We start from the raw sequence: 12937 nt of genomic DNA on the forward strand, positions 1-12937 counted from the left end.
CTGCGAGGCACACCATCCTCAGTCACCTTGGAAAAAATGAAATCGTGTACGTGTGTTCCTTGCTCCATACACAGTCATTCTCTACCCCTCATCCTATTTTACCCATCTTCATTATGCCCAGAGAAACTTGACTTACTGCATGCCTTCAGCACCCAAAAAGACCTGGCACATACTAGATGCTGGCAGATCTTTCATGAATGAATAAAGGTTTAAGATAATGATCATCACAGGAGGCTGCGATCTGCTCTCCCCGATCAAGATCATCATGTTTACAAAATACAATACTGGTTCCTTCTGTGGCACAGTGGATTAAGATTCCAACTGTAGGAGTTCCCATCGTGGTGCAGCGAACACCAACTAGGAACCATGAGGTTGCAGGTTTGATCCCTGGTCTTGCTCAGTGGGTCAAGGATCCTGTGTTGTTGTGGCTGTGGTGTAGGCCAGCAGCTACAGTTCCCATTCCCCTAGCCTGGGAACCTCCATATGCCCCGGGTGTGGCCCTAAAAAGACAAAAAAAAAAAAAAAAAAAAAAAAAATCCAACTGCAGCATTTCTAGGTCGCTGACAAGGTGTGAGTTCGCTCCCTGGCCAGGCACAGTGGTTAAAGGATCCAGCATTGCCACGGCTTTGGTGTAGGTTGAAGCTGCAGCTCTGATTGAATCCCTGGCCAGGGAGCTCCCATATGCTGCCAGTGCAGCCATTAAAATAATAATAATAATAATACTACACTGACCATTTCTGGGAAGTGGGGTTATGGGCTTCCCCCAACCCATCATTTCTTTTTTTTCCTTTAATCTCTATAAAACAAAGAATGATTTTTTTAAGAAAACATTTTAAATAGTTTGTATGAACTCTACCCATATGTCTTAATTCATCTTCCATTTCATAAGCTAAAAATGGTCCCATTAAGGTGTCATAGTAAAACTAACCATTCCCTAAAAAAAAAAAAAAAAAAAAAAAAAAAAAAAACAAAAACCCATAAAACAGCTCACCTGGGGGATCACCATAATCACACCATTGGTCACTGCACTTGAGAGAAGGGAGAAACCCAGAATGCATCTTCTCCCCAAACGATCCATCCCGACGCACACAAAGATGTAGGCAGGAATCTCCACTATACCTGTCATGGAGCAAAAGGACCCATTGCTATCAGCCATAGCATCCAACTGAACAATGGGACACTACCTTCTAACCCACCACCGAAAAGGAATGGTCAGCCCTCTTTCTGCTTCCGGTGGGGTTTCTAAGAACTATCCAACAACTGCCTAAGAGGCAGCAAGCCCTACAACTTTTAAACTCAGAGGAGCAGAGAGGATGTTTTCTGTGACATGGCCTATGACCTATCCCCTGCCCTCGGCATCTCATCCCCAACTAGGCTGGAAGCTCCCCTGGACACAGCACAAAGCCTGGAGGATAGGCCAGATGAAGGAATAAGTATGTAAATTAATAGACAACGCTGGTCATTTCTGATCTTTGGCTTCTTGCTTGGCAGAACTATGGGGAATTTTTTTTTTTTTTTTTTTTGTCTTTTTGCCATTTCTTAGGCCGCTCCCGCGGCATATGGAGGTTCCCAGGCTAGGGGTCTAATCGGAGCTGTAGCCGCCAGCCTACACCAGAGCCACAGCAACGCAGGATCCTAGCCATCTCTGCAACCTACACCACAGCTCATGGCAACGCCGGATGCTTAACCCACTGAGCAAGGCCAGGGTTCAAACCTGCAACTTCATGGTTCCTAGTTGGATTCGTTAACCACCGAGCCACGACGGGAACTCCATGGGGAAATTTTTGTATCACTAATTTCAAACTCAGAAACTAAAGTATAAAATTCAGGATCAGCTATAACTACTTGATGGATTTTTTTTTTTTTTTTTTTTGGCTGCATCCAGAGCACACAGAAATTCCCAGGCCAGGGATTGAACCTGCGCCATAGCAGTGACAACGCTGGATCCGCAACCACTAGGCCATTGGGGAACTCCGGAGTTTACATAAAGTAAACCTAATATGAATCCCCCACAGGGCAGGGAATTTGTCTTGGATCTCTTTTTGCTCCCCCACAACAAAAAATAAAGAGCAGGAGTTCCCATCGTGGCACAGTGGAAATGAATCCCACCAGGAACCATGAGGTTGTTGGTTTGATCCCTGGCCTTACTCAATGGGTTAGGGATCCAGTGCTGCCATGAGCTGTGGTGTAGGTCACAGACGCGGCTCGGATCTGGCGTTGCTATGGCTCTGGCAATCGGCCTGAGGCTACAGCTCCGATCTGACCCCTAGACTGGGAAACTTCATGTGCTGCAGGTGCAGCCCTAAAAAGACCAAAAAATAAAAAAATAAACAGCTGAATTCCTAAGTCCATAACTGACTTCAAAACCCTTCCTTTGAAGAACCCAAGTTTGTATCTTAGATCTAGAACAACGACAACAACAAAGCTTTGCATCTCTCAGCCAGAATGAAACAGGGAGCAAGCAAGATCTTAGCACAACTGAGCCAGCCCAACTATAGCCTCTGAGAAACTGTCACTATTTATCAGCCTAGACCATCCATGTAATTCAAAGGTCTATTCCTTTGTCCCTCGGCAGCTTGCTTAACCTCAGAACACTACCCACCAGCACCTTTTCAGACTGATGTGCATCTGTCCATTCAAAGCACCTGCACAGGCAGGTCTGGGTCAACATGTCTCCCACGGTTTTAGGAACACCTCACAGGGAGAGGTGGAAACATATTTTCTGAGTTAACATTCTTAGCAGAACATCAGAAATTAAACTCCATTATAGCTGCTCAGAAAAAAAAAAAAAAAAAAAAAGCTGGGAAAGGCAAAAATGAACATTTTGAGCCCTGTTGGAGAAACAGTCCCCTTGCCTTTTCATTAAGACAAATAAACAACTCCAGAGAAAATGCCTCCTTTTCACAGACCCTGTGTAAGGTCCATGTCTGTGGGCCAGAACAGCAGGCACATCGATTACTCCTTTTTTTTTCTTTTCTTTTTTTTTTTTTTTTTTTTTTTCATTTTTATTGCCTCACCTGTGGCTTATGGAAGTTCCCAGGCTAGGGGTCAAATTGGAGCTGCAGCTGCCAGACTATGCCACAACCACAGCCACAGCAATGCCAGATCAAGCCACATCTGTAAACTACGGTGCAACTTGCAGCATCACCAAATCTTTAACCCACTGAGAAAAACCAGGGATGGAACCCACATCTTCACAGAGACAACACTGGATCCTTAACCTGCTGAGCCACAACAGGAACTCCTCTTTTTTTAAGAGTTTACCAAACACATTTCTCTTCTTTTCTTTTTTTTTTTTTTTTTTTTTTTTTTACTCCATCAAGTACTTTTCAAGATCAAATACAATAATGATTCTCAAAAAAGCCTCATAGGAGTAGGCCTAGATTATTATCCAGACTTTTCCTATTATTAAAAGATTTGAGCCAAGTAAGAGACAGTTCAGGGAGTGGAAATGAGGTCCTATGGGAATAATTAAAAAAAAAAAAAAAACTTGCTCAAAAATTGCACAGCTCAGAAGTGCTGACTAGAAGCACCTGTCAGGCAGAGGACCGCAGGCAAGGACGATGACATGAAAAATCAAAGACAGTAGAGATGATAAAACCATGTTATTTGTCTTGGAAACAGTTTTTTAATATTTATGAGATTTCCTGGTTTCTTGAGAATTTATATCTGCATCAAAATGAAGAAAGTATATTATAAAGATCTAAAACTCCAGCATTCTTAAGCTTCCCCATGCCACATCCCACCCCAACTTGATTCTCCTACTATTTGCTACTCTGTTCTAGAAATACCGCATCCTTTCTCAAATGGACACATAGATGGGTTTGAAGTCAAGATGGGCTCTTTTAAAAACCTGTTGATCTGCCTCAAAAAAAGAGAGAAGTTTTTTTTCCCCTCTTAAAATATCTTTTCTCATAATTCCTACTAAGCTATAGTAAACAAAAACGGATGTGTCATTCGAGCATTTTAATGAGAAGGGATGATATTTACATATAAAATTTTTAAAGTAAATTTTTCTGGGGATAATATAAAGCAGCCTACATGGAAATAACCATGAGTTAAGACTAGCTGGACAAAGGCAGATTTCGAAAAATTCTCTCATGTTTGCTATGAATTTGGTTTACCCTAGAAGTCACACCTCAAGCTAGCACAGCAGGGTCTGAAGTGATTTTAACCTGCTACTGAATTGAAAGAAGCATGACAAAAATAAATTACAGTTGCATGTATTTAGGTTATTTTACTGACTAAAATTCTGAAATTAAGGGCACTTGAAGGTAGAAAGATACCAAAAGATCTCCAAGATATGTTAAATTTTAAAAGGAACGCAACTTGCAAAGAACAGCATATAGTGAATAATCTCATTTATGTTAAAACACAAAACATTTATCTGCACAAATGTGTGGAGATGCATAAAAAGGGATCCAAGAGAGAGTTCCCGTCATGGCGCAGTGGTTAACGAATCCGACTAGGAACCAAGAGGTCTCGGGTTCAATTCCTGGCCTTGCTCAGTGGGTCGAGGACCCAGTGTTGCCATGAGCTGTGGTGTAGGTCACAGACATGGCTCGGATCCCGAGTTGCTGTGGCTCTAGTGTAGGCCAGCAGCAATAGCTCCAATTCGACCCCTAGCCTGGGAACCTCCATATGCTGTGGGAAGCAGCCCTAGAAAAGGCAAAAAGATAGAAAAAAAGGGGGGGGGGATTTAAGAGGGCACAAGCCAAATGTGAAAGAGGTTATCTCTGAATGAAAGTTCTGAAATGGTGACAGGCTTAAAGGAGGGAAGCCGTATCTAGAAGAGGCAGAAAAAGAAGGAGGGACTCAAATCCTCTGACTGATTGCAAAATATACACATATTTTTTTGTTCTTTTTGCCTTTTCTAGGGCTGCTTCCCACGGCATATGGAGGTTCTCAGGCTGGGGGTCGAATCGGAGCTGTAGCTGCCGGCCCACTCCAAATCCGAGCCGCTTCGCCACCTACACCACAGCTCACGGCAACACCGGATCCTCAACCCACTGAGCGAGGCCAGGGATCGAACCTGCAACCTCATAGTTCCTAGTCGGATTCGGTAACCACTGAGCCACAACAGGAACTCCTGCTTGCAATTTTTAAAGAAAATATATTCATGTGGAACACTAAAGGAGACCATAATAATATAGTTCGCAGTATTGTTCCTGGTAGGAAAAAAAAAGACAATAGCAACACATTCAAAACTTGGTAGAAATTTCATCACCACTTCAGGGATGCATTTAAATCTAATTTAACCACTTACCCATGAGGAAGAAATTTAAATATTCATTGCCTCCCAAATTAACAGAATTCAAGGAGAAGGAGTAGAACCCAAAACACCCCGTGAACCAAATCAGCCAAACAATAAGTGTCCTTGTTCCAATACTGCAGTCATAAAAGAGATCTGATAAGCTGTGCTTCTCAACTGGTGAGGCCTTGGTACCAGCAGGACCACTGCCAGCCAGGGATAAAAGTTCTGACAGCTTAAAGGATCTTGTCCTATTCCACTTGGCCATCCTATCAATGACTTTCTGTGCTTCTTCATATCTTCCCTCTGAAAGAAGCCAAAAGGGTGTCTCTGGGAGCATCCAACAGCATAGGACAAAGGGGACGGTCACCATGGAGAGAATTATCTGATAGATCCACCAGGTCCTGACAAAGTAGCCTGTCAGAGCAACCACCATGGTTCCAAACGCGAAAAAGGAATGCAAGTGGATGGATGCCCACGTCCGGGACTTCATGCCAACAAATTCCGTCACATAGACAAACACCACCACGAGATAGCCACTTCCAACCTGCAAAACAAAGCAGGGAGAGTGGTCAGATCTCTCTGCAAATCTACACAGACAAAAAGGAAAATGACAAAGCATTGTTTTCTGAAACCCGAAACACATTTATACTATGGTGTTTATGACAATCCATTCTTCTTCAAATGGGTCCTTCCATCTTCTCACACCCTGTCCATCCCAATGGCAAAACCTGAATGGCTATACATGATATGTTAGACATTGCCCTTTGCTTCATTTAAATCTTCCCTCACAGTGTGAATTTATTTCTAAGTTCCTTGCAAATGTGTGTATTGATTTATCCATCTAGAGGAGAGCCCTGTTAGTAAACCCTAAATTTTAAATGGAGACCAAAAAATTTATGGTAACCAGAGAGAAGAAAAACAGGTCTGACTGAAGCTTCATTCTGACAGGCAACAACAACAATGAAACAGACAAATTGGGCTTCATGGAAATGAAAAACGTCTCTGCATCAGAGAACATCAGAGTGAAAAGGCAACTTACAAAATGAGATAATCAAATCATACCTCTGATAGGAGAGTAATATCAAGAATATACAGAGGGAGTTCCCGTCGTGGCGCAGTGGTGAACGAATCCGACTAGGAACCATGAGGTTGCGGGTTCGGTCCCTGCCCTTGCTCAGTGGGTTAACGATCCGGCGTTGCCGTGAGCTGTGGTGTAGGTTGCAGACGCGGCTCGGATCCCGCGTTGCTGTGGCTCTGGCGTAGGCCGGTGGCTACAGCTCCGATTCAACCCCTAGCCTGGGAACCTCCATATGCCGCCGGAGCAGCCCAAGAAATAGCAACAACAACAACAACAACAACAAAAAAGACAAAAGACCAAAAAAAAAAAAAAAAAAAAAAAAAAAAAAAAAAAGAATATACAGAGAACTCCTAAAACTCAACAATAAAACAAACCCGTCTTGAAGGACGTCTGGCCCCATCAGAAACATCCATAAAACATTTGGTCCATACCAAAAAAGTCCTTGAAATCGGTCCCATCAAAAACATGCATGAACATGTTTGGTCTTTGCCAAACGGTTTTGGACAGGACCTGCAACCTACACCACAGTGCATGGCAATGCCAGATCCTTAATCCACTGATCGAGGCCAGGAATCAAACCTGCGTCCTCATGAATGCTGGTCCGGTTCATTAACCGTTGAGCCATGATGGGAACTCCCTCCCCTCCTGCTTTCAAAGACTTTTTACAATCAAACATCTTTTGTAAGATTGCAATTTCACTTTACATCAGAGTAACAAAGAGGCTGGCCTACTAGTGCTCAGCAGCGAGGTGCCTGATGGGGACGACTGTATGAACATGCAGTTTCATATTCTGTGACAACAGCTTTTATTTCCCCCCATGCAACCTTGTAACTGCAAGTCTCAGATAATGAACCCTGATAATGAGGACTCCTCTACTGAAGAATCCAGTTGTTGGGTAAATTTAAACCTTCAAATACTACAAATTTCCCCATTAAGGTAAGCTATAACATCAGTCCCAAAAATGTTTGTTTGTTTGTTTTCAATGCCAATTCTTTCTGAGTCCATTCCCTTTCGAGTCCTACTGGTTACTGCTGTCATGGGATTCAAACACTCCATACACAGCTACCTAAACAATTTCAGAAGACTCTGTGACTCCATTCACACCTGAAACCTCCACTGAGAACACTATTCCTCACGACTACCCTGATCCTACCCCGACATAGCAGCCAGAATGACCACTTTACCTCTGAAGGCACTGAACACTTTCTGTGGATTTCTACTGCCTTTAGGAAACCAGGCAAACTCTTTGTCACCCTATTAGGTCCTGCTAACCATCTCCCCCTCCTTCAGCCTCATCAGTGCATTTTACCTCCTCTCTATTCTCCAGGCCTCTGGACCTTCGAATTTCTCTCATCTCAGGGCCTTGTCACGTGCTGATCCCTCTGCCTGCAAGGTTCTTCTCTCATCCATCCCCAACCCCCCATCATGGGACCCCTCCACTGATGCCCCACCATCATCAGCACAGTATGGAGTTGTTAAGCTGGCCCATCCATGTCTCACCTTCCCACTACAGGGTGGGATCCCTGAAACAGACTGGTCAGGTTTACCTAGCAATACACTGTATGGGCAGATCAATAAATGGGCTGAGTGAATGGATCTGCCTGCATCTTCCCTACTCAAAATTGTATCACAAATACATTTTCCAAAAAAACCAAAGGAAAAAGCCACAGAAAATTAAGGCCATATTTTACAGATGATTTCTATGGGTGGCTGTCTCATTTTCTTGGCTCTGGAAATCAACTCATAGTATTTTACAAGACCAAGATAGGTATTTTTAGAATGATCTTAAATCTTCCAAAAGAGGGCCCTATGCTCTCTCAATACCTTCCTGTGCCTCTGTTGTACTATCATTCCTATCAGAAGGTCTCTTACCAAATCTCGCTCTGCAGCTAAAGGGCCATTTCCTTTTTTTCCCCTTCTTTTCTTTATTGGTTGCCCTGTGGCATGGGGAGTTCCCTTGCCAGTGATCAGATATGAGCCAGAGTCGAGATCTAAGCTGCAGCTATGGTAATTCCAGATCCTTAACCCACTGTGCCAGGTAGGGGATTGAACCTGCGTCCTCGGCTCCCAAGATGTCGCCTATCCCATTGTACCACAGCGGGAACTTCTACAGAGCCATTTCCTTTTATTGTCTCCTCAATAAGGACAGGACTGCTGGTTATCTTTTGTATTAAAAACTCTCTATAGGGAGTTCCCATTGTGGTTCAGCAGTGACAAACCCAACTAGTATCCATGAGGATGTGGGTTTGATCCCTGGCCTTGCTCAGTGGGTTAAGGATCTGGCGTTGCCATGAGCTGTGGTGTAGGTTGCAGAGGCGGCTTGGATCCCACATTGCTGTGGCTGTGGTGTAGGCAGGTGGCTGCAGCTCCAATACTACCCCTAACTTGGGAACCTCCATGTGCCATGGGTGCAGCCCTAAAAAGACAAAAAAAAAAAAAAAAAAAAAACCCACACAGAAACAAAAACAAACAAAAAAACCCTCTCTATATTCCTAAATATATTAATACTTTTTTAAGATGCGACACCTTCAATTCTCCTAAATTTTCCTTAATGCATCCTCCTATCCTTGGTCATCTGTGTGGCTTTCTAGGAACCCCTCCCAGTCACCGACGAAGACTCCAAAACAGAACACACCACGTTGCCCTCTGAGGGGGTGCAGTGCCCTCCTCCTCTGAGACTGAAGTTCCTGGCTTCTCTCCAGACCTTTGGGGATCATCCACTGTGGTGAGATAGGATGCGTACACTTCTCTGCCTTCAGCAAGAGCACAAGCTCTTCACTCTGCTTTTCTTGACCAGTGACCTCCAAACAGAATCACTGCTGCTGTGGTTTGGAAGTTTGGAACCCATCTGGAAGCCTTACTAAGTGCGGTTCTCCACTTCCACTAACAGTCACTGTTGTGAGGAATGCCGACTCTGCACCAGGTGCTGAATTGTGGATGCTTACCTGAATCTCACTGAATCCTGGTCACAACCCACTTGAAGCACATATAATTTTCTACAGTTTATAGACCAGATATTAAGGTTCAAAGAGGATAACGTGTTTGCCCAAGGTCACAAAGCTGGAAATCAAAGTCATGCCTTTTCCATTATGCTCCCCTGCTCCCCATAACAGAAAGGCTTTCTTGTTTTCATTCTTCCTGCACATTTTACAAATGGTTTTCTTAACAATACACCTTAACAGTCCGGCTCATGCATACAAGACCTGATTAGACCAATCTAATTGCTCAGAAGTAAAATAACTTGCAGCCATTATTTGTTTTTGTTTTGTCTTTTTAGGGCCACACCCACAGCATATGGAGGTTCCCAGGCTAGGGGTTCAATCGGAGCTGCAGCCCCTGGCTACACCATAGCCACAGCAATGCCAAATCCAAGCTGTGTCTGCAACCTACACCACAGCTCACGCTAACACTGGATCCTTAACCCACTGTGCGAGGCCAGAGATCAAACCTGTGTCCTCGTGGATACTAGTCAGATTCGTTTTTGCTGAGCCACAACAGGAAATCCTGCAGCCATTACTTGTAATGACCACAAATAACAACATTTTTTCTTCTTTCTTTCCCTTTAGGTCTTCCTCCCTCCCTCGATCTCCCTGTCTCTTCTCTCTCTTTTTTGCCTTATAATATTGGCTAGAATCCCCAGGCCAATGCTAAGTAGAAGTGGTGTTTCACAGCTTCTTGCTGTCAGTAATTGTGGAATGTGGATCATATGTCAGACACAGAGTCAAATTAAAAGATTCTGCCTTACTGCAACAATTCAAATGAGTTCCATTCTGAGCATAAGGCACTAATATTCTACAGAAAGATTTCTGCAGGAGAGTGAACAAAGATTAGTCCCTGATCTCTCTCACTAGATTCTAAATGAGCAAGACAGAGAGTTAAGATTTAACAGAAAAGTACTGCAATAGAATTAAAGAGGTTAAAAAAAAAAAAAACCCAACTCACCATAGCAAGAAGAAAGCGTGCAATCATGAAGCTGTAATAATCAAATGTGAATGCCACTCCTATGCCACACAGAAATACCCCAATGCTTGTGGTCCACAAGATAACTCGCCTTCCAGTCCTGAAAAAGAAGAATCATACAGTGGAAAGAGCAAAGTATGGCTGTAACAATTTAAACATCCACTCTCATTCATGAAAGATGAGTGTTCCCTATATTTTTAATAGCTTATGTATTTGATTGTTATTCATTCATTTATTTGGGGCAAGTCATGAGTTAACACATGATTTCTATAAGAGGCCAGTTTTTCAGTTGACAGGCCTCTACCTGTGCTGCTAATATAGACACACCATCACTCTGGGTAGTCCCCAGGGGACCTCTGAACCTGGCATTGAGAGGAAGGGGAGGGAGGATATATCCTTTCCCTGTCAGGACCTGCTCTATGACCTGCTGGATCATCTTCCCCATCGGGCTGGCTCTGCCCACCAAGAGTGAGACAGCTCTTACTAAGACCCTCTAAAAACACAAGTCTGGCTATGTTCTGCTCCTGGAATAAGTTACTTACTTGCCCTATGATTTCATAATTAGGAAGGACATTTCTTTGTCTAAAAAGCAAATCAATATAATTATACACCTGCAGATTTTAAAAATTGAGATATAACTCACATGCCATAAAATCCAACCTCTTAATATACAACTCAGTAGCTTTTAGTGTATTCACAGAGTTGTGCAACTCTCATCAATACCTAGTTCCAAGACATTTCCATCACTCCAAAAAGAAACTCTGCACCCAGAAGCCACCATTCCTCATACTCTGCTCCCTCCAGCCCTGATAGCCACTAATCTACTTTCTGTCTCTGTAGAGTTGCCTACTGAGGACATTCTATACAAACGGAGTCACACAGTAAGTACATAGCCTGGCTTATGAAGCATTACGTTTTGAAGGTTTACCCATGCTGTGGTATGGATCAGTACTTCAGTTCTTTTTATGACTAAATAATGTTACACTGCATGGCTATCCCATGTTTTGTTTATCTATTCATCAGCTGATGGACATTTGGATTGTTTCTGCTTTTTGGGCTATTATGAATGATGCTGCCATGTACTTTAGTAAACAAGATTTTGTGTAAACTTACGTTTCCAGTTCTCTTGGACATATGCCTAGGAGTGGAACTGCTAGGTCATATGCTAACTTTATGGTTAACTTTTGGAGGAACTGTCAGACTGTTTTCCAGGGTGGGTGCCACAGTTTTACAATCCCACAAATTTTTCCACATCCTTGACAATACTGGTTGTCTTTTTGATTCGGGCCATTCTAGTGAAGTCATATTGGTTCATGTTTCCCTGATGATTAATGATGAGGATTTTTATATGTGTTTATTGGCTATTTGCATATATTCTTTGGCAAAATATCTATCATTTGCCCTTTTGTTTTGTTTTGTTTTTTGTTTTTCCTATTTTTTTTTTCTTTTAAGGGCCGCACCCATGGAATATGGATGTTCCCGGCTCAGGGTCGAATCAGAGCTGTAGCTGCCAGCCTATGCCACAGCCACAGCAATGTGGGTTCTGAGTCGAGTCTATGACCTACACCACAGCTCATGGCAAGGCCAGATCCTTAACCCACTGAGCAAGGCTAGGGATCAAACCTGCATCCTCATGGATACTAGTCAGGTTCACAACCTGTTGAACCACAACGGGAACTCCTCATTTGCGCATTTTTACTGGGTTATTTGTCTTCTTCCTGTTGAGTTATAAGGGTTCTTTATGTAATCTAGATATCAGACTTTCATTAGATATATGATTTGCAAGTATTTTCTCCCAAGGATATGTCCCTGACAGATGACTTTAAGGCAAAAGAATATACTACTGAGGTTCCAACCAACCAACAGGCCTGCCCAGTGCTGCAGAGGTTATGCAGGCAAATCAGAAACTGTCATCTTCATGGCCTCAGCCTTCTCTGCTCTCACACACACTAGCAGGGAATGTTGGTCCTACACATAAAATGCTCCCCAATCTCACTTGAGCCCTGAATGCCATTTAAAACAATTTTTTACCCATCCCTGATCAACCCCCTCTACCACCCACAAAGTCTTCACTCTAGCAGATGAGCAGCCCTCTCCTGCAGAGAAAAGAGACCATCAAAAAGAAAGCCCTGGAGTTCCCGTGGTGGCGCAGTGGTTAACGAATCCGACTAGGAACCATGAGGTTGCGGGTTCGGTCCCTGCCCTTGCTCAGTGGGTTAACGATCCGGCATTGCCGTGAGCTGTGGTGTAGGTTGCAGACGCGGCTCGGATCCCACGTTGCTGTGGCTCTGGTGTAGGCCAGTGGCTACAGCTCCGATTCGACCCCTAGCCTGGGAACCTCCATATGCCGCGGGAGCGGCCCAAGAAATAGCAAAAAGACAAAAAAAAAAAAAAAAAAGAAAGCCCTGCAACTTCCTGCTCTGCCCACCTGCCAACACCACCTGCATCTGTTTTCAGCCTTCTCCTCTTCTCTCCTCTCCAGAGACACACCCTTTTGTCTCCAAATACCATTTTGCAATTTTAATATAGGGTCATGTCTCTTCCCACCTTCTCTGAGGCCTGATTCTACCAATTACTTCTTCTTCCTTTGTCCTTCCCTCCCCTCTGACTCCTCTGTCAGTTCAAGCCTCTTCCAGCCAAAGACA

General features: G+C 43.5%; 1 protein-coding gene across 3 annotated transcripts in view; it reads right to left on the reverse strand.

Annotated features, from left to right (window-relative positions):
* SLC22A16 (solute carrier family 22 member 16) overlaps positions 1–12937 on the reverse strand; it is a 46389-nt gene that overhangs the window by 12369 nt on the left and 21083 nt on the right. For all 3 annotated transcript variants that reach the window (XM_021091125.2, XM_003121349.6, XM_084962912.1), the window contains 3 exons: positions 10275–10392; positions 5267–5798; positions 992–1119 (listed from right to left, as the gene is read on the reverse strand). In XM_021091125.2, the coding sequence (XP_020946784.1) occupies positions 992–1119; positions 5267–5798; positions 10275–10392 (778 nt within the window). The remainder of the gene's footprint in view (positions 1–991; positions 1120–5266; positions 5799–10274; positions 10393–12937) is intronic.

The sequence above is a fragment of the Sus scrofa genome, chromosome 1, assembly GCF_054392235.1.
Source record: "Sus scrofa isolate SSC_HxYL_T2T_F1_AM1 chromosome 1, Sscrofa_HxYL_maternal_Yorkshire_Landrace_v2.0, whole genome shotgun sequence".
NCBI lineage: Eukaryota > Metazoa > Chordata > Mammalia > Artiodactyla > Suidae > Sus > Sus scrofa.